This window comes from Staurois parvus, unplaced genomic scaffold (genome assembly GCF_062004578.1).
Source record: "Staurois parvus isolate SC_StPar_1 unplaced genomic scaffold, SC_StPar_1.0 ptg000152l, whole genome shotgun sequence".
Classification (NCBI taxonomy): Eukaryota; Metazoa; Chordata; class Amphibia; order Anura; family Ranidae; genus Staurois; species Staurois parvus.
In genome coordinates, this window is record NW_028317948.1 from 2770584 (window position 1) to 2797440 (window position 26857).

The 26857-nt window shown below is 47.0% G+C and overlaps 1 protein-coding gene across 1 annotated transcript in view; it reads left to right on the plus strand.

The window, feature by feature from the left end:
- The first annotated feature begins 19274 nt into the window (after positions 1 to 19274).
- METTL9 (methyltransferase 9, His-X-His N1(pi)-histidine) overlaps positions 19275 to 26857 on the plus strand; it is a 56556-nt gene continuing 48973 nt past the window's right edge. Inside the window, exon 1 of the mRNA XM_089674805.1 lies at positions 19275 to 19598. Within this exon, the coding sequence (XP_089530931.1) occupies positions 19437 to 19598 (162 nt within the window). The 5' untranslated portion in view covers positions 19275 to 19436. The remainder of the gene's footprint in view (positions 19599 to 26857) is intronic.

Sequence of the window (26857 nt, forward strand, 5' to 3'; positions counted from 1 at the left end):
CCAGATGACGCGGTGCCCGCTGGCGAGCCAAATGAACTGATGCCTGGTGATCCAGTGCCCGCTGTCATACCTGGTGACCCGATGCCCGCTGTCGAGCCAGACAATCCGGTACCTGATGACCCGGTGCCCACTGTCGTGCCTGTTGACTCGGAGCCCACTGCCTTGCCAGATGACGCGGTGCCCGCTGTCGAGCCAAATGACCTGATGCCTGGTGACCCGATGCCCGCTGTCCAGCCAGACGATTCAATGTCTGCCCCAGTGCCCGCGGTCATGCCAGTTGACTCGGAGCCCACTGCCTTGCCAGATGACGCGGTGCTCGCTGTCGAGCCAAATGACTTGATGCCTGGTGACCCGATGCCCGCTGTCCAGTCAGACGATCCAATGTCTGACCCAGTGCCCGCGGTCATACCAGTTGACTCGGAGTCCACTGCCTTGCCAGATGACGCGGTGCCCGCTGTCGAGCCAAATGACCTGATGCCTGGTGACCCGATGCCCGCTGTCCAGCCAGACGATCCAATGTCTGACCCCGTGCCAGCGGTCATGCCAGTTGACTCGGAGCCCACTGTCGTGCCTGGTGACTCGGTGCCCGCCGCCCCGCCTGGGGGCCTGAGACCTGTCGCTCCATCTGAGGGCCCGAGACCTGTCGCTCCACCTGGGGGTCCGGCGCCCACCGCTCCGCCTGAGGGCCCGAGACCTGTCGCTCCGCCTGGGGGTCCGGCGCCCGCCACTCCGCCTGGGGGCCCGATGCCTGTTGCCCCGCCTGGGGGCCCGATGCCTGTTGCCCCGCCTGGGGGCCCGATGCCTGTCGCCCCTCCTGGGGGCCCGGCGCCCGCCACTCCGCCTGGGGGCCCGATGCCTGTCGCCCCGCCTGGGGGCCCGATGCCTGTCGCCCCGCCTGGGGGCCCGACGCCTGTCGCCCCGCCTGGGGGCCCGATGCCTGTCGCTCCTCCTGGGGGCCCGGCGCCCGCCGCTCCGCCTGGGGGCCCGATGCCGGTCGCCCCGCCTGGGGACCCGATGCCGGTCGCCCCGCCCGGGGGCCCGATGCCTGTTGCCCCGCCTGTGGGCCCGATGCCTGTTGCCCCGCCTGGGGGCCCGATGCCTGTTGCCCCGCCTGGGGGCCCGATGCCTGTCGCCCCGCCTGGGGGCCCGATGCCTGTCGCCCCTCCTGGGGGCCCGGCGCCCGCCACTCCGCCTGGGGGCCCGACGCCTGTCGCCCCGCCTGGGGGCCCGATGCCGGTCGCCCCGCCTGGGGACCCGATGCCGGTCGCCCCGCCCGGGGACCCGATGCCTGTTGCCCCGCCTGTGGGCCCGATGCCTGTTGCCCCGCCTGGGGGCCCGATGCCTGTCGCCCCGCCTGGGGGCCCGATGCCTGTCGCCCCTCCTGGGGGCCCGGCGCCCGCCACTCCGCCTGGGGGCCCGACGCCTGTCGCTCCGCCTGGGGGTCCGATGCCTGTTGCCCCGCCCGGGGGCCCGGTGCCTGCTGCTCTGCCCAGGGGCCCGGTGCCTGCTGCTCTGCCCGGGGGCCCGCTGCCTGCTGCTCCGCCTTGGGGCCCGGTGCCTGCTGCCCCGCCTGGGGGCCCGGTGCCTGCTGCTCCGCCTGGTGGCCCGCTGCCTGCTGCTTAGCCTGGTAATCCGATGTGCCTCTGCCCGGAGTCCTGCCCGATGTGCCTCTGCCCGGAGTCCTGCCCGATGTGCCTCTGCCCGGAGTCCAGCCCGGTGTGCCTCTGCCCGGTGTGCCTCTGCCCGATGTGCCTCTGCCCGGAGTCCAGCCCGGTGTGCCTCTGCCCGGAGTCCAGCCCGATGTGCCTCTGCCCGGAGTCCAGCCCGATGTGCCTCTGCCCGGAGTCCAGCCCGATGTGCCTCTGCCCGGAGTCCTGCCCGATGTGCCTCTGCCCGGAGTCCAGCCCGATGTGCCTCTGCCCGGACTCCAGCCCGATGTGTCTCTGCCCGGTGTGCCGCTGCCCGGAGTGCCTCTGCCCGGAGTCCAGCCCGATGTGCCTCTGCCCGGAGTCCGGCCCGATGTGCCTCTGCCCGGATTCCAGCCCGATGTGCCTCTGCCCGGAGTCCAGCCCGATGTGCCTCTGCCCGGAGTCCTGCCCGATGTGCCTCTGCCCGGTGTGCCGCTGCCCGGAGTCCTGCCCGGTGTGTCAGTCTTTGATATCCCGCCAGTTACCAGACCCGGGCGGTGGAACATTTTGCCCAGCTAGGACTGTTTGGAGCGTCCTGAGGCCGCTCCTTGAGGGGGGGGTACTGTCAGGAATGGACTGGCCAGCAATAGTGGGACTCAGCTGCCTTATGAGCTGCAGTACCAGGGCTGGCCAGCGGGTGCTCCCAGCAATCAGAGACTCAACCTTGCAGCCAGTCAAACACCTGGAACTAATTATACTGGTGTATTTAAGGGACATTCAGACCTGCAGACTCTGCCTTGGTGTTGTGTTTCTCTTGGGCCCTGTATCCTGTTCCTGCTCTCTGTTCCTGTCTGATTCTCTGCTGACCCTGCTCTGATCCCTGGCTTGTCTGACCATTCTCCTCTGCCTGACCCTCTGTACCACGCTGCCCGCTACCTGCTGAACGTGGCCTGTGACCCCGACCATTCTCCGCTTGCTCCCCCTGTACCTACCTGCCCGACTGATATTGACCCGGCCTGCCTGACGACGCTTGCATTGTATGTACTGTTATCTGTGGGTGGTTGGTTGGTTTGTTTGCGCTGTGTTATGTTTTAGTATTGCACTGCGTTTATGTTTGTATGGTTAGTGTTAATAAATTACATTGTTTATAACATATCTGAAGTCTGCGTTTCCCTGCGTCAGTCACACACCTCTGGTCATACCCGGGAGCCCTGACAGATACGACTTGGAACCCTGCAGCACAAAAAAGCCAGTTCTGAATGCTCAATCCTAATTCAAAAGAACTTCCTAGGGGCCACAAGTACAAAGACATTCTTGAGTCTTCTCAAAGAGGGGTATGAGAATGACCCACTTCTCAATGATCCTCCTAAGGACATTAACCCTGAATACAAGAACAGCTTTTGGACTCAAGCACATCATCTCTATGTACCTGAGTCTGCTCGGGTGGAAGCCCTCAAATTAGTTCATGACTCTAAACTTGCGGGACATTTTAGGATTTCAAGACTGATGAACTTTTGTCACTTCCTTCTGGTGGCCTAGTTATAGGAAAGATATCAAATGCTACGTGGCCTCCTGTCTGACGTGAGCACGTCATAAGACACCCCAAGCTTCTCCTTTGGGGTTGCTCCAGCCACTTCCTGTTCCATCAAGACCTTGGGGGTCAATTTCTATGGACTTTGTAGTCGAATTACCTCCCTCAAAAGACATGACCACTATCTTGGTAGTCATCGACCATCTTACTAAGATGGCTCATTTTATACCTGTTAAGGGTGTACCTTCTGCTGAACAAACTGCAGAGTTTATGGTTCGAGATGTTTTTAAACTACATGGAATTCCTGATGATGTGGTATCTGACAGAGGAGTACAGTTTACATCAAATTTTGGAGAAGCTTTTGTTCAGCTTTAGGGGTACCAGTTAACCTGTCCTCTGCTTTTCATCCTCAGTCTAATGGTCAGACTGAGAGGACCAATCAAACTTTGGAGCGGTGTTTTGTCAGTTATCTTCAGGATGACTGGGTGGACTATCTACCTATGGCAGAGTTTGCCTATAACAGTGCTAAACATAGCTCCACCTCGTAAAGCCCTTTTTTCTTCAATATGGGGTATCATCCAATTTTTATTCCTGATCTCCCTATCGCAACTCAAATTCCTGCTGTTGCCAACAGAATAACTACATTGCAGGAGATTCAGGCGAAGTTGATTGAGACTTTGGGGGAGGCTCAGGAATGTTATAAAAAGGCTGCCGACAGACATCGCAGATCACTTCCTACCTTTCATGTGGGCGACAAGGTTTAGCTATCAACCAAAAATATGAAGGTTCATGTTCCATCTGCAAAGTTGGGCCAAAAGTTTGTGGGACCTTTCCAGATTTCTGCTCAGATTAACCCAGTCACCTTTCGCTTAAAACTTCCTGACAGTATGAAGATTCACCCTGTTTTTCACGTATCGCTTTTCAAACCATTTCATGAAAATCCTTTCTCTGGAAGAATTCTTCCATCTCCTCCACCTGTTGAGGTACAGGGTGAAGAAGAATATGTGGTGGAGAAGATTCTTGACTCTAGGATGTTTAGAGGAAAATTGCAATATCTTGTCCAATGGGAAGGATATGGGCAAGAGGAGAATTCTTTGGAGCCTAAGGAAAATGTTCATGCTCCTAGATTATCAAGAGAATTCCACAGGAGGTTTCCCCACAAGCAGGGGCGGACTGACAACTCATGGGGCCCCCGGGCAATAGGGGATCATGGGGCCCCTATGTCCTAGCCCACAATCAAACCACACCCAAAAAAGCCTATGAAATGTACCAGGGACATCTCATGGGGCCCCCTACTGACCCCGGCCCCTTGGGAAGTGCCTGAGTTCCCAAATGGTCAGTCCGCCCCTGCCCACAAGCCTGGTCCTAAGGCGTCCAGGGGACGTCCTGTGAGGAGGGGAGTACTGTCGTGACAAAGATGTCATTGCAGATTGTAATTGTGAAGAAGCTTGATCAACGAAGCCTGGGACAGTTTCCAAGCACCTCTCCCAATGCCTACAGGGAACTCAAGATCAACGGATAACGGAATATGATCTGAGACTCCCCCTATTAAATAAGAGACCTCATGCATTAGGGATACAGTAAATACTGAGAGTTGCCAAAGACCATATCCAGCCTCACAGAGGACTGATGAATCCTGGAAAGGTGGGAGTAACTACTAGCTAGGGGGTGTTTCCAGCGCCAAACCTTTGCCACAGTTGCCCAAGGAAGAAGCTCAGTAGAGCTGGGCCTATTGGGATTGGATGTATCCAAAGCTGCATCTAAAATGGTATGAGTCCTGTGCAAGCACCAGCAGATAAGCAAACGGGGACAATTTAGCTAACAAGTCATAAAGTAATCGAGGCTGAAATGGGGGAGTAAATACGCATTAGCCAGCACCAGTTTGAGAATAAAGAGATCAAAGGCCAAGATTAAATATATCTCAAGGTAAAAAAGGTTGCCCTTTTTATCTTGAGATATATTTAATCTTTGATATCATGCATTATGGTGTTTCTTACCCTGGAAGTGTTGAGTCGTCAGATGCTATATGTTTATATATGGAGTGATAATTATCCATCATGTTAACAGATTATACAATTCTTGAACGTGTTTAGTAGGTTAATTATTGGTATGAAAATGTATTTTGTAAAAATAAATTTTTATTGGCAGAAGTGAACCTGGCAAACCGTGATCACCATGAGGGAAGGACCGTTTATTCTGCATCATAAGGGCAGTTTTTATTCTAAATTTTGAATGAACAATTAATTTCTGTTATTGTGTTCTTTTTCTCGTATTCCCCTGTCCTTATTTTCCGGCAGTGTAAGGCCAGTGGTGTAGGTGGAAGTACCAATATGACGATGATGCTAAGGTCCTGCATGGGAGACATATCCATCTGTGCAACTGGTAATTGGGCTTTTTATGATGGCCACGGCGTTGTGATGTTTTTCTTCGATGTTGTGACAGCATTACGTGATGCATGCGTGATGACGTCACGGAGTGCAAAGAGAACGCCGCCTATGGCGCCATTTTGTGATATTTAAAGCCCTTGTCTTGGAGAGATAATGTCTACTGCTTGGCTCCATGATACATTATATGCACTATTCACACTGGTCTTCTTTGGGAACCCCATTAGAATGGAATCTTGGTGTCTGAGGTTTACTTATGATAACCATATGAATTTATTTTTATTACTTTATTCTTTATGAGCTAAATGGCAGTTTGGCTGCATAGTTTTACGTGTCCCGATGTATGTATTCTTTAATGATGGATTCCTGGACAAATTTCTTGTAGGACTACTGATATTTAGGATATTGCGATTTTTGCAGGTTGGTGATTATATACAGTGCCTTGAAAAAGTATTCATACTCCTTGAAATGTTTCACATTTTGTCATGTTATAACCAAAAACATAAATGTATTTTATTTGGATTTTATGTGATAGACCAACACAAAGTGGCACATAATTGTGAAGTGGAAGAAAAATGATATATGACTTTCAACATTTTTTACAAATATTTGAAAAGTGTGGTGTGTATTTGTATTCAGCCCCCGAGTCAATACATGTAGAACCACCTTTCTCTGCAATTACAGCTGCAAGTCTTTTTGGGGATGTCTCTACCAGCTTTGCACATCTAAAGAGGGACATTTTTGCCCATTCCACTTGCAAAATAGCTCAAGCTCTTTCAGATTGGATGGAGAGAGTCTTTGAACAACAATTTTCAAGTCTTGTCACAGATTCTCAATTGGATTTAGGTCTGGACTTTGACTGGACCATTCTAACACATGAATATGCTTTGAGCTAAACCAGTGGTCTCCACACCATGACCCGGGGGCCAGATGTGGACCTTTGCTTGCCTTTATCTGGCCATTGGGGTAGTATTTCATCCACTGATACCAACAATCGGGGATAATTCCCCCCCCTTACACCAGTGAAGGGGGCACAATGCCTTCCAATGACACCAGTAATGGGGCACAATTCCTCCCAGTAACACCAATGATGGGGCACAATTCCTCTGACTGACACAAACAATAGGGCATTATTTTTTCCCACTGACGTTGAGACCTTTTCTACTCCCACTGGCCACAGTCCGGCCCTCCTAAAGTCTAAAGGACAGTAAACTGGCCCTTTGTTTAGAAAGTTTGGAGACCCCTGCTCTAACCCATTCCATTGTAGCTCTGGCTGTATGTTTAAGGTTGTTGTCCTGCTGGAAGGTGAACCTCCGCCCCAGTCTCAAGTCTTTTGCAGACACTAACGGGTTTTCTTCTAAGATTGCCCTGTATTTGGCTCTATCCATCTTCCCATTATCTCTGACCAGCTTTCCTGTCCCTGCTGAAGAAAAGCTTCCCTACAACATGATGCTGCCACCACCATGTTTCACGATGGGGATGGTGTGTTCAGGGTGATGTGCAGTGTTAGTTTTCCGCCAACAGCGTTTTGCTTTTAGTCCAAAAAGTTAAATTTTGGTCTCAACTTACCAGAGAACCTTCTTTCACATGTTTGCTGTGTCCCCCACATGGCTTCTCGCAAACTGCAAACGTGACTTCTTATGGCTTTCTTCTTTCCACTCTTCCATAAAGGCAGGGGCGGACTGACTACTCATAAGGCCCCTGGGCAATAGGGGATCATGGTTCCCCTGTGTTCTTCTCTCACACTCAAACCACACCCAAAAAAGCCTATGAAAGGTACCAGGGGCATCTCATGGGGCTCCCTACTGACCCTGGGCCCTCGGGCAGTGCCCGAGTGCCCGAATGGTCAGTCCGCCCCTGCATAAAGGTCAGATTTGTGAAGTGCACAACTAATGGTTGTCCTGTGGACAGATTCTCCCACCTGAACTGTGGATCTCTGCAGCTCCTCCAGAGTTACCATGGGCCTCTTGGCTGCTTCTCTGATTAATGCTCTCCTTGCCCGACCTGTCAGTTTAAGTGGACGGCCATGTCTTGGTAGGTTTGCAGTTGTGCCATACTCTTTCCATTTTCAGATGATATATTGAACAGTGCTCCATGAGATGTTCAAAGCTTGAGATATTGTTTTATAACCTAACCCTGCTTTAAACTTCTCTACAACTTTTTCCCTGACCTGTCTGGTGTGGTCTTTGGCCTTCATGATGCTGCTTGTTCACTAATGTTCTGTAACAAACCTCTGAGGGCTTCACTGAACAGCTGTATTTATACTGAAATTACACACAGGTGGACTCTATTTACTAATTAGGTTACTTCTGAAGGCAATTTGTTCCACTAGATTTTAGTTAGGGGTATCAGAGTAAAGAGGGCTGAATACAAATGCACGCCACACTTTTCAGATATTTATTTGTAAAAAATTTGGAAAACCGTTTATCATTTTCCTTCCACTTCACAATAATGTGCCACTTTGTGTTGGTCTATCACATAAAATCCCAATAAAAAACATTTAAGTTTTTGGTTGTAAGATGACAAAATGTGGAAAATTTCAAGCGGTATGAAGGCACTGTATAGATAATTTAAGGGTCCTAATATGGACTTTTTTAGACCAGCATGGGGCGTAGGGGTGTAGTTTAGAGCTATCTGTGCCCCAGTAGACTACTGATAGAATGACCAATATATGTACCCAACCAGCTCGTGTAAAATGATCCCTTGTCCCCCTCTACAGTTTAAGCATGAGTATATGCTGTGTAATATACTGAATTTACAAGTTTATTGTTTAATTCCAATTTCTTTCTTTTTCCTCTTTTTTTTTTTTTTATTTTTCTTCTTTGTTTTTTTTCTCTATATTTTATATAGGATTGGAATTTTTTTCTGCTCATATACTACATATTTTTACAACTGCTAATGAACTGGTCCTTCTGACCACTAACTGCGATTCTCCATTGTTGCAACTGTGGCTATGTCGTAAATTTTGAAAAAACAGGTATTGCCTTTTGGTATATACAAACGTATCATTCCAAAATGTAATATTGTGTCTTGATTCTGCCTTTTTTGTTTGCTGATTATGGCTATGCTTATGATTTTAGAGATATATATCAAATCTCCCTGAGGAAGCGGGCTTTTGACCTGTGAAACGCATTGGGCAATTTACAGCAAAGAGCTATATATACAGTTGTGTTCAAAATAATAGCAGTGTGTTGAAAAAAGTGAATAAAGCTCAAAATCCTTCTAATAGCTTTTATTTCCATACACACAAATGCATTGGGAACACTACACATTCTATTCCAAATCAAAACATGAAGAAAAATATATCAAATTTGAGTTCTTCCTCTAAAAAAATTTAAGAAAAGTGAATATTAGACTGTTCAAAAAAATAGCAGTGTTTGTATTCTTCTTTACAAACTCAAACATTCACTATATAAACTGAAAAATGTTTGAAGATTTTGCTTTCCTTTGAATCACTTAATATTTAGTTGTATAAGCACTGTTTCTGAGAACTGCTGTACATCTGTGTTGCATGGAGTCAACCAACTTCTGGCACCTGTGAACAGGTATTCCAGCCCAGGATGATTGGACTACATTCCACAGTTCTTCTCTATTTCTTGGTTTTGCCTCAGAAACTGCATTTTTTTATGTCACCCCACAAGTTTTCTATTGGATTAAGACCCGGGGATTGGGCTGGCCACTCCATAACGTCAATCTTGTTGGTCTGGAACCAAGATGTTGCACGTTTACTGGTGTGTTTGGGGTCGTTGTCTTGTTGGAACACCCATTTCAAGGGCATTTCCTCTTCAGCATAAGGCAGCATGACCTCTTCAAGTATTCTGATGTATTCAAACTGATCCATGATCCCTGGTATGCGATAAATAGGCCCAACACCGTAGTATGAGAAACATCCCCGTATCATGATGCTTGCGCAACCATGCTTCACTGTCTTCACAGTGTACTGTGGCTTGAATTCAGTGTTTGGGGGTTGTCTGACAAACTCTCTCCGGCCACTAGACCCAAAAAGAACAATCTTACTTTCATCAGTCCACAAAATGTTGCACCCTTTCTCTTTAGGCCAGTCAATGTGCTCTTTGGCAAATTGTAACCTCTTCAGCACGTCTTTTTTTCAACAGTGGGACTTTGCGGGGGCTTCTTGCAGATAGCTTGGCTTCACATAGGCGTCTTCTAATTGTAACAGTACTCACAGGTAACTTTAGACCTTCTTTGATCTTCCTGGAGCTGATTGTTGGCTGAGTCCTTGCCATTTTGGCTATTCTTCTATCCATTCGAATAGGTAGTTTTTTGCTTTCTTCCATGTCTTTCAGGTTTTGGTTGCCATTTTAAAGCATTTGTGATCATTTTAGCTGAGCAGCCTATCATTTTCTGCACTTCTTTATATGTTTTCCCCTCTCCAATCAACTTTTTAATCAAGGTATGCTGTTCTTCTTAACAATGTCTGGAACGACCCATTTTCCTCAGAATTTCAGAGTGAACTGCACTGTAACCAGCATGTACAACATTTGCTGCCTTCCTTCCTTAAATAAGGGCAATAATTGCCACCTGTTTTTCAAAGCATGAATGACCTCACTAATAGAACTCCACACTGCTATTATTTGGAACATTCAATTACACAGAATCAGCAGCATGCATGTCATGACTGTTGGGTCTGTTGGATTTCTATTACTCTACACACCTGCTAGTAAATTATTTGCCATGTAGAAATATCATTTCTACCAAAAACAGTGATTGATCAGGTTAGTGATCTCTGACTGCTATTATTTTGAACACAACTGTATATCACATTCTCCTTATGTACTTTATATGTAATCTTTAAGCCATTTACACCAAACTTGATGCTTGTATTGTTACAATATACAATGGTATACTGTATGTATTCTTAGTGAGCCTGTTGATGCTCACTTTTTCTACTACAATCATGGTTTTTAATATTGCACGATAAATTTCTAACGTTTATAGTACTTGTATGTTTTGTTGCTGGTATGGTACCTAAAAAGTCCCAGTAGTTTTTCTAGTTAGGGTTTTTGTATTTTTCAGTATCCATTGTAAAGAGTTAGATCCTGATGATCACTTGTAGGTGCACCAAAGCAGCGCAATAGAACTATAGCAAAACCTTAGGAACATCTGAACAGCCCCAGTTGGGCTAACTGTAGCCATCCTCAAAAAGACTGAAATTGGAAGGCTTGTAGAAAAGCAGAAATAAAGCATCATAGTAATAAGGTCCAAACACCTATGGAACAACGTCCAGCTATATGCTAGCATCCTGTTGGGTATCAAAGAACTTCACGGAGCCTTTGTACTTGACTCAGAGCATGCATGCTGTATTGTAAAGCATGCTGTATTGAAGGCCCTTATCCCGCATGTGCATCCAGATTTCCATGAAAGAACGCTATATTCTTTAAGTTTTCTCTGAAAAATCCATGAAGAACATAATTTTGGCATTTTATACTTCAGTTCAGGGTGTTTTTGGGCTTCTGCCAGAACCATGTCGGTGTCTCGGTAGTTCAAGAAATGTACTAAAAAGGGCCAAGGTGAGGTGCCAGGGGAACGATTGCCTGTAAGAACCCGATGGACACATTGCACTACATAAATTGGGGGCAAAACTTCCAGGGTCAATAACGGCTTGAAAAATTGCTCTGCAAATATGGCCAGCCTAGTACCCTCAGGTAACCTCACCACTCTCACGTTATTCTGGCATTGCCTATCTTCCGCATCATCTGCCTGGTTTTGTAGTGCTCTTACCAGCTCCTGTAGCTCCGCTAGTCGCACAGTGTTTGAAGTGGTGGTATCCTCCACATCGGAGATGCATTCCTTTGCCATCGTCAGTCTGCCTCGGAATTTGTCAAAGTCATGGCGTATAGTCATGGCACACTCAGGCGCCAGATGATCAATGTGGACCATTAACGCGGTCTTGCATCCATCTATAACTTCCAGTATCGGCTTGGTGGTAGCCCGTGAATCTGCCTCGGAAGCTGAAGGAGGTGGTGAGAGGCTCAAGCCTGGAGCAGGTATCTTTGCTGGTAACTCCATCCTCGTGGCCGAACAGTGTGAGCCTGGGGATGACGAGGCTGGCGACAAGATGGCGGAGGAGGAGCTTGAGTTCCAGCCTCTCACAGGCCATTGCAGATCGGTCAGTGCCTTAACCCTGTGTTTGGATGCCATGCAATCTCCTAATTGAGAGGATGTGGCGGTAAGTAGAAAAAAACTTGATCATGGGGTGCAAATGCTCTGTAGAACAGGATAAATTCAGGAGAACAGCGGAACTCTATAGAAGTGTGACCAGCCTCACTCACATCCCAGTCATGCCTCCGGCTTCGAACATCTTGATTGGACAGTTTGCGATTACATCACTCCCATGCATGCACAGAAGTGCAGTCATTCCGGCACACAGCAGATTGTACAGAGGATTTCAAACAGGCAGGTAGGTGTATCTTATTGTAGTAGAAACATCACATGTCTCATCTGCTATAAAAAGCTTGCCTGTTTGCAATTTTTAATGTAGAATGCTAATAACATGAAACCTCGCCTTGTAAAACTAGAAACTAAAACCAATGGACGCTATTTTGTACTCCAACTCCTGGACCTCTTCGCTGCCTTTGACATGGTGGACCACTCCCTTCTCCTAAAAAAACTGTACTCCTTTGGTCTTTGTGACTGTACTCTTCATTGGTTCTCATCTTACCTATCCCACCACACTTTCAGTGTCACTTACAATTCTACTTCCGCTTCTCCTCCTCCTTTCTTTGTCGGGGTCCCCTAAGGTCCTGTTCTTGAACATCTCCTATTCTCTATCTACACCTTCTCCCTGGGTCAGTTAAGAGCCTCCCATGGTTTCCATAACCATTTCTACGCTGATGATACCCAAATCTATCTCTCTACCCCTCAGCTCACTCCATAATTCTACGCATGCATCACTAATTTACTAATGGACATACAGTGGGGCAAAAAAGTATTTAGTCAGCCACCAATTGTGCAAGTTCTCCCACTTAAAAAGATGAGAGAGGCCTGTAATTGGCATCATAGGTAGACCTCAACTATGAGAGACAAAATGAGAAAAAAAATCCAGACAATCACATTGGCTGATTTGGAAAGAATTTATTTGCAAATTATGGTGGAAAATAAGTATTTGGCCAATATCAAAAGTTCATCTCAATACAGAGATATATTGCCAACAAAGGATATATATCCTTTGTTGGCAATGACAGAGGTCAAACGTTTCCTGTAAGTCTTCACAAGGTTGGCACACACTGTTGCTAGTATGTTGGCCCATTCCTCCATGCAGATCTCCTCTAGAGCAGTGATGTTTTGGGGCTGTTGCTGGGCAACACGGACTTTCAACTCCCTCCAAAGGTTTTCTATGGGGTTGAGATCTGGAGACCGGCTAGGCCACTCCAGGACCTTGAAATGCTTCTTACGAAGCCACTCCTTCGTTGCCCGGGTGGTATATTTGGGATCATTGTCATGTTGGAAGACCCAGCCACGTTTCATCTTCAATGCCCTTGCTGATGGAAGGAGGTTTGCACTCAAAATCTCACGATACATGGCCCCATTCATTCTGTCCTGTACATGGATCAGTCGTCCTGGTCCCTTTGCGGAGAAACAGCCCCAAAGCATGATGTTGCCACCCCCATGCTTCACAGTAGGTATGGTGTTCTTTGGATGCAACTCAGCATTCTCTCTCCTCCAAACACGACGAGTTGTGTTTCTACCAAACAGTTCTATTTTGGTTTCATCTGACCATATGACATTCTCCCAATCCTCTTCTGGATCATCCAAATGCTCTCTAGCAAACATCAAATGGGCCCGGACATGTACTGGCTTAAGCAGGGGGACATGTCTGGCACTGCAGGATCTGAGTCCCTGGCGGCGTATTGTGTTACTGATGGTAGCCTTTGTTACGTTGGTCCCAGCTCTCTGCAGGTCATTCACTAGGTCCCCCCGTGTGGTCACACTGTTCTTGTGATCATTTTGACCCTACGGGGTGAGATCTTGCGTGGAGCCCCAGATTGAGGGAGATTATCAGTGGTCTTGTAGGTCTTCCATTTTCTAATTATTGCTCCCACAGTTGATTTGTTCACACCAAGCTGCTTGCCTATTGCAAATTCAGTCTTCCCAGCCTGGTGCAGGTCTACAATTTTGTTTCTGGTGTCCTTCGACAGCTCTTTGGTCTTCACCATAGTGAAGTTTGGAGTGTGACTGTTTGAGGTTGTGGACAGGTGTCTTTTATACTGATAACAAGTTCAAACAGGTGCCATTGATACAGGTAATGAGTGCAGGACAGAGGAGCCTCTTAAAGAGGAAGGTACAGGTCTGTGAGAGCCAGAAATCTTGCTTGTTTGTAGGTGACCAAATACTTATTTTCCACCATAATTTGCAAATAAATTCTTTACAAATCAGCCAATGTGATTGTCTGGATTTTTTTTCTCATTTTGTCTCTCATAGTTGAGGTCTACCTATGATGCCAATTACAGGCTTCTCTCATCTTTTTAAGTGGGAGAACTTGCACAATTGGTGGCTGACTAAATACTTTTTTGCCCCACTGTATTAGACTGGATGTCACAACATTTCCTCAAACTCAATCTAACCAATACTGAGCTCATAATATTTCCTCCCCCACATGCCCCTTACCCTGACTTCTCTTTTAGTTCCTCCCAAGGCCTCCTGCTCTCTAGCTCCCTTGTCATCTCCTGCCATGCTCACCTCCAGGACTTCTCCAAACCTCTCCCATCCTCGGGAACTCCCTACCCCAATCTACTCTGTTCACTTTTAGAACCCAAAAACCCTTCTCTTTAGAGAGGCCTACTCTACCCCCAACTAACAACTGTACTTTTATTTTCTCCATCAGCTCATCCCCAGTTTGTATCTCTTAACCCTTCCTCTTAGATTGTAATCTCTAATGAACAGGGCCCTCTACTGTATTAAATTGTATTGCAATTGTACTGTCTGTCCTTATGCTGTAAAGCAATGCATAAATTGTTGGCGCTATAAAAAATCCCATATTATAATAATAATAATAATAAAAAAACAACCCATTCATTTTAGCCACTTGCCCTCCAGAGAAATTACCCCCCTTCTTGACCAGGCCATTTTTTGCGATACAGCGCTATGTTATTTTAACTGACAACTTCGCGGTCATGCAATGCTGCACACAAATTAAATTTACGTTCTTTTTTCCCCACAAATTGCACTTTCTCTTGGTGGTATTTGATCGCCTTGGCGGTTTTTAATTTTTTGCGCTATAAACAACAAAAGACCGACAACTTTGAGAAAAAAACAATATTTTTTTTACTTTTTGCTATTAAACATGTCCAGTAAAAAAATAAAAAAAATAAAATGTCATCATAAATTTAGGCCAAAATGTATTCTGCTACGTCTTCGCTAAAACAAATCCCAATACGTGTATATTAATTGGTTTATGTAAAAGATATAGCGGTTTATATACTGGAATTTTTTTTTTACTAGTAATGGCGGCGATCAGCGACTTATAGCGGGACTGCGGTGGGCATTCTGACACTGGGGGGAACTGACTTGGTGTTACTGACATCCCCAGTTACACCAATACAGTGATCAGTGCTAATAAAAAGCACTGACACTGTACTAATGGCACTGGGCAGGTGTGCTGTTTCACTATGTGGGCTGTGTCTGTGTTTCACTGTAAGCACATTGCTTTGTATGGCTCTGCTATGTAGAGCCATACAAAGCAGTGTGCAGGAGCTGACAGGGAAGAGATCTGTGTTGTTTATACACAGGTCTCTCCCCCGTTGGAGATACTTGGCGATCACCAGATGCTGGCAAGTAATCACTGGTTGGAACCCAGTGATTGACAGCCGAGGCTGCAAATGGCGCTGTCAGGAAATGCAAAATCACGTATATATACGTGATTTTGTGCACTTTAGCAGTATTTCTGCTATATGGCGGAGGGGAAGCGGTCAAAATAGAAATGAAAGGAAAAATATTAAATGCACCTTTATGTTAGCCTATGTGGCCATGAAACGTGGCAGAATATAGTAACTAAGCATCCTTTCATATTTCAAGGCTGGAGCTATCTACTAATATGTCAACTGATACCTATGATTATTATTATACAGTATTTATAAAGCGCCGATAGTTCGCTCAGCGCTGTACATTACAATGGGGGACAGAACTTGTGACAGAACAATAACAATACAATGCAAAACATGAGGGGATTGAGGGCCCTGCTCTTTCGAGCTTACAATCTAGGAGGGAGGGGATGGTGGCACAGGAGGAGATGGCTGTGGGGGATGGAGTGGTAGGAAGAGTGGAGGAAGTCGGCAAGTTAGCAGGAGGTGGGGTACGCTTCTCTGAAGAGATGGGTTTTCAGGGTGCGCCTAAAGGAGAGGAGAATAGGTGATAATCTGATGGGTTGGGGCAGGGAGTTCCAGAGGATGGGTGACACCCTGGAGAAGTCCTGGAGGCGGGCATGGGAGGAGGAGACCAGGGAACTAGAGAGAAGGAGGTCTTGTGAGGAGCGGAGTGTGCGTGCTGGGTGGTAGTTGGATATTAGGTCAGTGATGTAGTTCGGGGCAGTGTGGTGGACGGCTTTGTACGTCAGTGTTAGGATTTTGAATTTGATCCGTTGTGCAATCGGAAGCCAGTGGAGGGATTGGCAGAGGGGGGTGGCGGAGATGGAGCGGTTGGAAAGTTGAATGAGTCTGGCTGCCGTATTCAGGATCGATTAAAGCAGGGATAGCCAGCGGCGAGGCAGGCCAGTAAGGAGGGAGTTGCAGTAATCGAGTCGTGTTATGATGAGGGAGTGGATGAGCTGTTTAGTGGTTTCTGGGGTTAGGAACGTGTGGATTTTGGCGATGTTGCGGAGGTGGGGTCTGCACGAGCTTGTTAAAGATTGGACTTGGGGCTGGAAGGATAGGTTGGAGTCCAGAATGACACCAAGTACTCTAGCCTGCGGGGTGGGTTTGATGGTGGCGTTGTTGGACATGATGGAGAAGTCAATGGGGGGTGGTGTCCGGGCTGGGGGGAAGACAAGAAACTCGGTTTTGGAGAGGTTCAGTTTAAGGAAGTGGACATTCAGTCAGATATGTCGCTCAGTAGGTGTGTGATTCGGGCAGAGGCTGAGGGGGTGAGGTGGGGGGTAGAGAGATAGATTTGTGTGTCGTCGGCATATAGGTGGTAGTTGAAGCCGTGAGAGTGTATGAGTTGGCCAAGGGAGGAGGTGTAGATGGAGAAGAGAAGGGGCCCGAGGATGGAGCCTTGAGGGATCCCAACAGAAAGGGGGAGTGAGGGGGAGGTGGTAGCATTATAGGTAACGCTGAAAGAGCGTTGTGACAGGTAGGATGAGAGCCAGGAGAGAGCAGAATCTCTGAGCCCGAGGGAGTGCAGTTTTTTGAGGAGGAGGGGGTGGTCGACTGTGTCGAAGGCCGCAGAGAGGTCAAAGAGTAGGAGCACTGAATAGTGGCCATTAGCTTTGGCGGTTAGCAGGTCGTTGGAGAGTTTGAGTAAGGCAGTTTCGGTGGAGTGTAGGGGACGGAAGCCGGACTGTAAGGGATGGAGGAGGTTGTTGTCGTTGAGGTGAGAGCTTAGGCGGGTGTAGACTAGGCGCTCAAGGAGTTTGGATGTAAATGGGAGCAGGGAGATGGGTCTGAGGTTGTTCGGGTCATTGGGGTCCAGGGAGGGCTTTTTAAGTATGGGGGTGATGTGTGCATGTTTCATAGGGGAGGGGAAAGTGCCAGAGGAGAGGGAGAGATTAAAGATGTGGGTGAGGGAGCGTAGGATGGAGGGGGAGGGAAGTCGTAGGAGTTGTGAGGGGATAGGGTCGAGGGGGCAGGTGGTGAGGCGGGCATCAGAGAGGATCTTGGAGACTTCCTCGATGGTAGTAAGGTCAAAGGTGTGAAGTGTTGGGGGGGCTTCAATATGAGGAATGAAGGGTGGGGTGGAAGCGGAGGTCAGAGCAGTGGTGGGGCAGTGGAAGAGGGGTGATGCTACTTAACGTCTTAGGTGTCAGCAACAATATGTAGCAATATATCAACCAAGCATCAATTCATACTTCAAGGTTGTAGCTATCCACTAATATGTAAACTGATACCTATGACGTCACTCCAGCGTCTTAGGTGCCAGCAATAATATGAAGCAATATATCAACCAAGCATCAATTCATACTTCAAGGTTGTAGCGATCCACTAATATGTAAACCGATACCTATGACACCACTCCAGTGTATTAGGTATCAGCAACAATATGTATTGCAGTTAGGCTACTAATTGTAGTTCTGTTCATTTAAAACATTTGAAGTTTTACGATCCTCCAATTATGTGTTTGACTGTCATGTTCCACCAATATGGTGGGTTTTTTTTTACTGAATAAAAGGTGTTACATTCTTTTTTATCTTTTGTTTCCTATTTTTTGTATAATTGATATTGTTTTCTATGGTTTGGTACCTTTAAAACCCCATTAGTTTTTTCTTGCTAGGGTTATATTTACTGCAGAGAGCTGTAAGCAGTGTCTGCATGAGCCTGACATTGTACCTGCTCCACTGATCGCAGGGTGTGATGCTCTGCAGGCTCCTGAGAAAAAAACCCATAAGAAATGCCCATTTTGTTACCCCCAATCACATGCACTTATTACAATTTACACAGAGGTGGCCCTATCGTTTAAGATTGGTAGGCTGGTTTGTTGGATTTGTTCTGTGGGTGTATGCGCTCATGCTGAACTTCTGGATTTTTGGACTTTGCCTGATACCTGGACTATTCTTTTGCCTGGCGATTCTGCATTCCTCTGCCAGTCTGTGTATGACCCCTGCCTGTTTTTGACCACGTTTTTGGATTCTGATTTTGTACCTTGCTGTCAAGACTTGTTGCTGACCTGGCCTATCTGATGTCTCAACCCTCAGCCAAAGCTCCACTTTGGAGTAAATCTTACAACAGCTTCAGTGCAATTATTGAAGTTCAAGTTTGGAGTTACACCAGTCACGGCCTGTCTTTGGAATCAGCTTTACGGGTGTTTATCCCTCCACAACTGGGGTTCAGTTTTGTTCCTTCGGAGCCATTAAGTGTCCAGATCCACACCCTTCTTTTTGGAATTCGCACTGGGCATTTTGACTTGTTCATATTTGGGGGTCATTTTGTTCTGGTAAGAGGCATAATTTTTTTGGGTGTTTGTGACGGTGGATCCCCTTTATCTCCTTGACCAGATTGAAGTATTCATGACATTTTGATGTCCCAATGAAGAGGGACTTATTTCATTTTTATCATATATAAATTGGACTTTTATTCCATTTATTTGCTATAGCTATTTTAAGCCCTGTACTCGTTTTTTATGTTTTGTGTATTGTTGCCTGCAATGCTGAGGTGGCTGCTTATGCTTTTCTATTGGTCCATTATATGTCACAGTACAGAACTGTTTAAATATTTTTCGTGATATATTCTTGTTCTAGTGTTTGGATAGACTTTAATGTCTTTCTATCAATAGTTCATTCCCCTTTCATTGCTGAAATTCCATTACTAGCTGCACAGAACACGCTATGCAGCTTGTAACAATCCACCGACTGAAAGCGAGTAGAGTAGAAGCTGGCCTAGATCGGCCTCCTGATCGCTTCTCATTGATCACAGCGCCCTCTCTGGCGCTTGCCGTGTATAATATCGAAATATCCGCCGACCACCAGGGAGTAGAGCAGAAACCTGGCCTAGATCGGCCTTCAGAACGCCTCTCTGTTTACAGCGCCCTCTGTGGCGTTTGCGGTGTATAACGTTGAAAACGTTCCGTGTGGAAACACTGCCGATGAATAATCGTTCCGCCCTTTCTCTGGTCGCCCCTACTCTTCATTCTTGCCACCTTTTGCTCTCCTCCCACCTTGTCTGTCTTCCTCGGGCTGGTGATGTGTGCCATGGACGGGCCGGAACCTGAGTGGCCGCTGCTCAGATGAAAGTGTTCGTGTGCTGGGTGCTCACCTATGTGGTCTGCCTGGCCGCGGTGAGGAAGATGTGGAGCAGTCGGTACCTGAGGAGTCACCTGAGCAGATCCCTGTATATGAACATGCTGAGCCACAGCCAGTCCCCCCCGTACTGGGAGGGGAGCCACCAGGTGAGGGCAATGGGGGAGGGGGGCATTATGGCTGGACTGGGCTCCTGACTGGAGACACACACGAGTCATTATTTCTGTATCTAGTCCATATGAATCATACCATTCCAGGAGCTCTGAGGGGACAACTTCCTCATTACAGGGGACACACAAATGGCTTGGAGATGCTTGTGTTCTGAGACATATCTGTAGAGGTCTGTGTATGGGTGGAGGGGGGACATATTTATATAGGAGAATTCTTAGGCCCCATTCACCCTTCACATTGTGGGAACTTGCGTTCCCGCTTGTGGTTTTCTGTAGGCAATTTGCATGCAATTCTACGTGTTGGTCATATGGCAACCCATTCACTTCAATGGGTTGCTCTACGCACGTTTCTCACCCAAAAGAAGCTCCTGCGCCTTTTTGGGTAACGTGCGTTTTTTTTTTGTTTTTTTTTTAAAGGTGCCTTTTTGACACAATTGCCGGGTGATTCTGTCAGACGACAATCGTGGCAAAAACGCACCGCGCTTGGGGTGCCAGTTGGAATGAAAGGCACCCAAACACGTGTCACATGTTTCACACTGATTGATGGGCTTTTTGGAATTGTGGTCGATTCCAAATCTCCAAGTGTGAGGCCGAAATTGCACTCCATGCATCAGCAGTTGCAGTGCGATTTTGCGCACACTAACCTGCATGGTGCTGCGGTACCGTGTGATTCAGTACGGCATCATTACTAGAAAGGGCCAGGGACTTCTTTCCCTGCGTGCGCTGGGGTGGCAGCCCACAAGTGTGCCTGCACATATGTGCACTGAGCCTAAGGCCTTCATCACACGGCTGGTCGAATGAGCCCTGTTTCTATCACCCCCACCTGCAATGAACATGACAGCCAAAGGGTTCACATGCCACAACCCTAATGCTTTGATTTGTGAAAGGGGCACATTTATTTATTCTAGGTACTTGTATAGTGCCGTCAATTTACACAGAGCTTTATATATATGTATGTATTGTACATTCACATCAGTCCCTGCCCTCAAGAGGCTTACAATCTAAGGTCCCTAACTTACATTTATACATACACATACTAAGGCCAATTTAGACAGGAGCCACTTTTTGGAGTGTGGGAGGAAACCGGAGTACCCAAGGGAAACCCACGCAGGCTCAGGGAAAACATGCAAACTCCAGGTAGGTGGTGTCGTGGGTTGGAATTTGAACTGATGACTCTAGTGCTGCTAGGTAGAAGTGCTAACCACTTAGACTTGGCAAGCTGAGCAAATGGGCAGGACAGTGACTGACAGGTTGCACCCATTGAGGTCAGTGGGACTGCAATGCAACCTCGAGCCGAACTCTTGGCTCATGGTTGCAGCACAGTATTTCTATACAAAATCCACCTTGAGGTTAAAGGAAAAAAAACAATTCAGGAGGCAGCAGAATTGTTGCTGATCCACCTCCATTTATACAGATATGAACACAGCAGGATTGTATGCTATGGGCCCAGTCACACAGCTGCATTTTGTTTGGTCTTTCGTGTTTAACTGCGTAAGCCAAAAGTAGGAAAATTTGCATTCATGTCCTGATTTTGCTCATGTTTTACACTGTGTGCATAGCAATCTTTGTGTGACTGTTTACAGTGTTCGTCTTGGGGTTCACACATGTGTGGGTCAGGGACAGTTGCAAAATCGCGCTCATTCCCAACCCACAGGTAGAAGGCGTTGCTCTTTAGCACATGTGTGGTGGTGCTATTAAAGTGGTTGTAAAGGCTGAAGGTTTTTTACCTTCATGCATTCTATGCATGAAGGTAAAAAACCTTCTGTGTGCAGCAGCTCCCCCAGCCCCCTCAATACTTACCTGAGCCTCATCACGATCCAGCGATGTGAATGACAGCCTCAGCTGCCTTGGGTTTCTGCTTCCTCATTGGCAGAGACAGCAAGCGGGAGCTATTGGCTCCCATTGCTGTCAATCACAGCCAGTCAGCCAATGAGAGGGGGCAAGCCGCGGCTCTGTGTGTGAACACACGGAGCAGTGGGTGCCACCATAGCAAGCTACTTGCTGTGGGGGCACCCAACAGACTGGAGGAGCCAGGAGAGCCTGTGGGGGACCCAAGAAGAGGAGGATCCAGGCTGCTCTGTGCAAAACTACTGCACACAGTAGGTTCATTTTACAAAAAGAAAAATTAACCTTTAGAATTATTATTATTATATCGGGTTTATATAGCGCCAAAGGGTTTGCTCAGCGCTGTACAATATAGGGGGGACAATACATGGCACAGTACACCAATAACAAACAACGTACGAGGGGTAAGAGGGCCCTACTCTTTCGAGCTTACAATCTAGGAGGGAGGGGGTAGTGGTACAGTAGGAAGTGGCTGAGGGGAGTGAAGTGGTGGGAGGAATGAGGGAGAGTGGCCGTTAGGTGAGGGTGGGGTAGGCTTCCCTGAAGAGATGGGTATTGAGGGAGCGCCTGAATGTGAGGAGGGAGGGCGACAGTCTGATGGATTGGGGCAGTGAGTTCCAGAGGATGGGGGAGGACCTGGAGAAGTCTTGCAGTCGTGCATGGGAAGAGGAGACCAGGGAGCAGGATAGGAGGTCCTGTGAGGAGCGAAGGGTACGGGTAGGGCGGTACTTGAGGATCAGGTTGGTGAGGTAGTCAGGGGCAGTGTTGTGGACGGCTTTGTAGGTCAGAAGTTTAAATTTGATGCGTTGGGCAATCGGGAGCCAGTGGAGGGAGAGGCAGAGGGGGGTGGCAGAGGTGGAGCGGTTGGTGAGGTGGATGAGTCTAGCCGCAGAGTTCAGGATGGTCTGAAGCGGGGAGAGCTTGCACTGGGGTAGGCCGGTGAGGAGGGAGTTGCAGTAGTCAAGGCGTGAGATGATGAGGGAGTGTACTAGAAGTTTGGTGGTGTCTGGGGTAAGGAAGGTACGTATCTTGGCAATGTTGCGGAGGTGGAGCCTGCATGTGTTTGTAAGTGATTTGACGTGAGGTTGGAAGGAGAGGTTCGAGTCAAGAATGATGCCAAGGACTTTGGCTTGCGGGCGGGAATGATGGTGGTGGTGTTGGTGATGATGGATAGGTTGGGGGGGTGGGCAGGGGGAAAGACGAAGAGCTTGCACTTTTATTGTCAGTGGTTGTAAACCCTTACATATACCAAGTGAAGTGACTGGTATCAGGTGATACACAAAGATGAAACCAATCCCCCCTACATAAGCTGTACCTGTTTATTTGCAGTCTTCTCCTCTCTACAGCTGCGCAAAGTCTAGAATTTATACAGTTTGTCTGAGCTTTCAGAAAACAGGGTGGGGAGCTGAAGTCGCACACTGCAGAGTTCAGTGAGGAGAGCTGATTTCAGGGAAGGGACTCGCCTCCTTTTGCACAGTTCACAGGAACAGAACTGAGGCTGTCAATCACAGGCTGTGTTCTGGTGGTCCCTTCCATTTCACCATTTTACCTCTTGGTGTCAGGAAAATTTTTCAGAAGTGACTCATGAAGATAGCAGAGGAATGAGGCAGTGGACAGAACTGACACTTAGTGTTCTTAATTGAAACAAGTATACACTATAGAGAGATATGCTTTGTTCATATTCCATCTCTGAGGTTTACAACCACTTTAATAGCATCCCCATGAATGGCAAAACGCCCATGCCATTACCTGTGGTGCAAATTTTATAAAAGGGTTCAGGTTTTGAAATAAATGGGCTGCCGTAGTCACAGAATGCAGGTCACACAAGTGTGAACCTATGCAGAATGGGCTGTATGTCCTGCTGCCGCTGTTTGTTGAACTCAATGCCTACACACTGCAGCTGCATGAAGGACTCGTTTAGTATGAGATGTAAACAACAACCGTATGTAATTCGTATAAACCCCTTGCATGTATAGTGTCTGCAGGACAGGGAATGCCTCTAACAGCTGACGGCTTCCCGGCGGGATAGCTCGGGTGGATTTGGACTCGCGTCCTTAGTAACCAATGGCTGCACTCGGCTCAAATGGACATAAATGGGTGGCTGTATGAGTACAGATGCAATACAGACCTCTTTTTATGCCGGAATTTGCAAGATCTTACATACATCCAATATGGCTGTGTGCAGGTCTAAGTGTGCCAAATAGTGGTTGTGTAATGTATATCTAAAGCCAAATCTTTTTTGATTGGGGAATGGTTAAAACCCGTTGTTTTTTTTTTTTTCTCTTTTGGCATCTGGTGCCCATTGAGAGATCTCCCTTCTTGACTGTAAGACACAACAGAAAGTGAGAGGAAATCTTTCCCATGTAAGGAAAATCCATTCTTAGTTGTTACTGGAATAAGTGTCAACATTGGAATATTTTCCATCTCTTCTGGTGACAGCGAAAATTGTAAATATTTCTTCGATTTTAGTCCTGAGTACAAGGCTCCCCAAGACAGACGTAGATGGGGAATCTGCCTAATGGAGGACACAGAAATACTTGTCAGGGGTTCTAACCACCTAACTTTGTATACTGAAATAAAAAAATAAGAATTTTGTCTTTGCTCAGTAAAGTGGGAAAGGGTAATATTAGATGAATTTGTAGTTTTAAATAAACCTTAAACTGGTTGTAAAGGCTGAAAATGTCCCTGTAACTGTATCGTGACCCCCCCCCCCCCCCAATCTCAAGCCAGCGCTGTGCCTGTCTGCAGTGACGATGTTCCTCTCCTCATAGGATGCAGAGGCAGCGGCCATTGGCACCTGCTACTGTCAGACTGCTGCATAGACTGCCACGCGGTGTGTGTCTATATTCTTACACAGCCCACCTCAGGAGTAAGCTCACAGGTGTGTCCCCATAGCAAGCAGCTTGCTATGGGGACACACAGAAGAGCCAGGCAGGGGATCACAGAAGAGGAGGTTCAGGGCTGCTCTGTGCAATACCATTGCACAGAGAAAGTAAGTATAAAATATTTCAGGAAAAAAAAGCCTTTACAACCACTTTAAGTGACAAATTAAAGTCCAACCACAGCTAATTCTTTTTAAGGAGTTACAGCTATTTTTTTCAACTTTCAAAAAAGCTTCAAGCCATCTGAAATAAAGCTGACTATTGTAAGCTTCTCTCTCAGTATAAGCCATGGTTCAAACCGAATGCGGCATTGAAATTGCACTACTTCAGCACAATTTCAAAGCCGCCGATCAGTGCTACTTCATGTGCGGCTTACCGACATCTGTGCAACTTCATGCAGAGATGTCCATGCAAGCCACACATGAAATTGCAAAAAATCGTGCAGGAACCTTTCTAAGAGTCGCATCGATTTGAACAGTTACATATCCGAAAATAGGGTGTGACTTGTCATGTGACTTTGATGTTCAGTATACTGTAGTCATTACCTATATTAAACATATACAATTACCAGAATACGGTATTTCTTATTATAGTGGACCTATAAAACAGGCATATTTAGGCTTCATTCCTATTGGCACTGTCAAACCTGTGTTTCCATGTGTTTTGAAGACATTTCTAAACGCGTTTAAGCACTTGCCCTCCAGAGGATTTACCCCCCCCCCTTCTTGACCAGGCCATTTTCTGCTATACGGCGCTGCGTTACTTTACCCGATAGTTGCACGTTCATGCAACGCTGCACCCAAATTAAGTTTACATCCTCTTTTTTTTTTTTTTCCCTCAAATATAGCTTTATTTCAGTGGTATTTGATCGCCTGTGCATTTTTTTATTTTTTGTGCTATAAATAAAAAAACGACTGACAATTTTGAGGAAACAAGAACATATTTTTGACTTTTTGCTATTAAATATGTCCAGTAAAAAATTTTTTAAAAATCAAAATGTATTCTACTAGCATTGGCGATCAGCGACTTATAGCTGGACTGCGGCTGGCTTTCTGTCACTGGGGGGAATTGAAGTGGTGTCACTGACAACCCCAGTGATACCAATACAGTGATCAGTGCTAATAAAAAGCACTGACACTGTACTAATGGCATTGGGCATGAAGGGGTTAACATGTCGGGTGATCAGAGGGATAACTGTGTGCTGTTTCACTATGGGGGCTGTGTGTGCTTCATTGTAAGCACACTGCTTTGTATGGCTCTGCATAGCAGAGCCATACAAAGCAGTGTGCAGGAGCTGACAGGATAGATCTGTATTGTTTACATACATGACTCTCCTCCATTGGAGATACTCTGTGATCACCAGGTGCCGGTGAGTAATCACCAGCCAGGACCCAGTGATTGACATCTGAGGCCGCGAATGGCGGAATGGGTAGGGCGTGCGCACGCCCCCCTTCTTGGAACTGCAAAATCACATACAGTGGGGCAAAAAAGTATTTAGTAAGCCACCAATTGTGCAAGTTCTCCCACTTAAAAAGATGAGAGAGGCCTGTAATTGGCATCATAGGTAGACCTCAACTATGAGAGACAAAATGAGAAACAAAATCCAGACAATCACATTGGCTGATTTGGAAAGAATTTATTTGCAAATTATAGTGGAAAATAAGTATTTGGTCACCTACAACAAGCAAGATTTCTGGCTCTCACAGACCTGTACCTTCTTCTTTAAGAGGCTCCTCTGTCCTGCACTCATTACCTGTATCAATGGCACCTGTTTGAACTTGTTATCAGTATAAAAGACACCTGTCCACAACCTCAAACAGTCACACTCCAAACACCACTATGGTGAAGACCAAAGAGCTGTCGAAGGACACCAGAAACAAAATTGTAGACCTGCACCAGGCTGGGAAGACTGAATCTGCAATAGGCAAGCAGCTTGGTGTGAACAAATCAACTGTGGGAGCAATAATTAGAAAATGGAAGACATACAAGACCACTGATAATCTCCCTCGATCTGGGGCTCCACGCAAGATCTCACCCCGTGGGGTCAAAATGATCACAAGAATGGTGAGCAGAAATCTCAGGACCACACAGGGGGACCTAGTGAATGACCTGCAGAGAGCTGGGACCAACGTAACAAAGACTACCATCAGTAACACACTACGCCGCCAGGGACTCAGATCCTGCAGTGCCAGACGTGTCCCCCTGCTTAAGCCAGTACATGTCCGGGCCTGTCTGAAGTTTGCTAGAGAGCATTTGGATGATCCAGAAGAGCATTGGGAGAATGTCATATGAAACCAAAATAGAACTGTTTGGTAGAAACACAACTCGTCGTGTTTGGAGGAGAGAGAATGCTGAGTTGCATCCAAAGAACACCATACCTACTGTGAAGCATGGGGGTGGCAACATCATACTTTGGGGCTGTTTCTCCACAAAGGGACCAAAGGGACGACTGATCTATGTACAGCACAGAATGAATGGGGCCATGTATCGTGAGATTTTGAGTGCAAACCT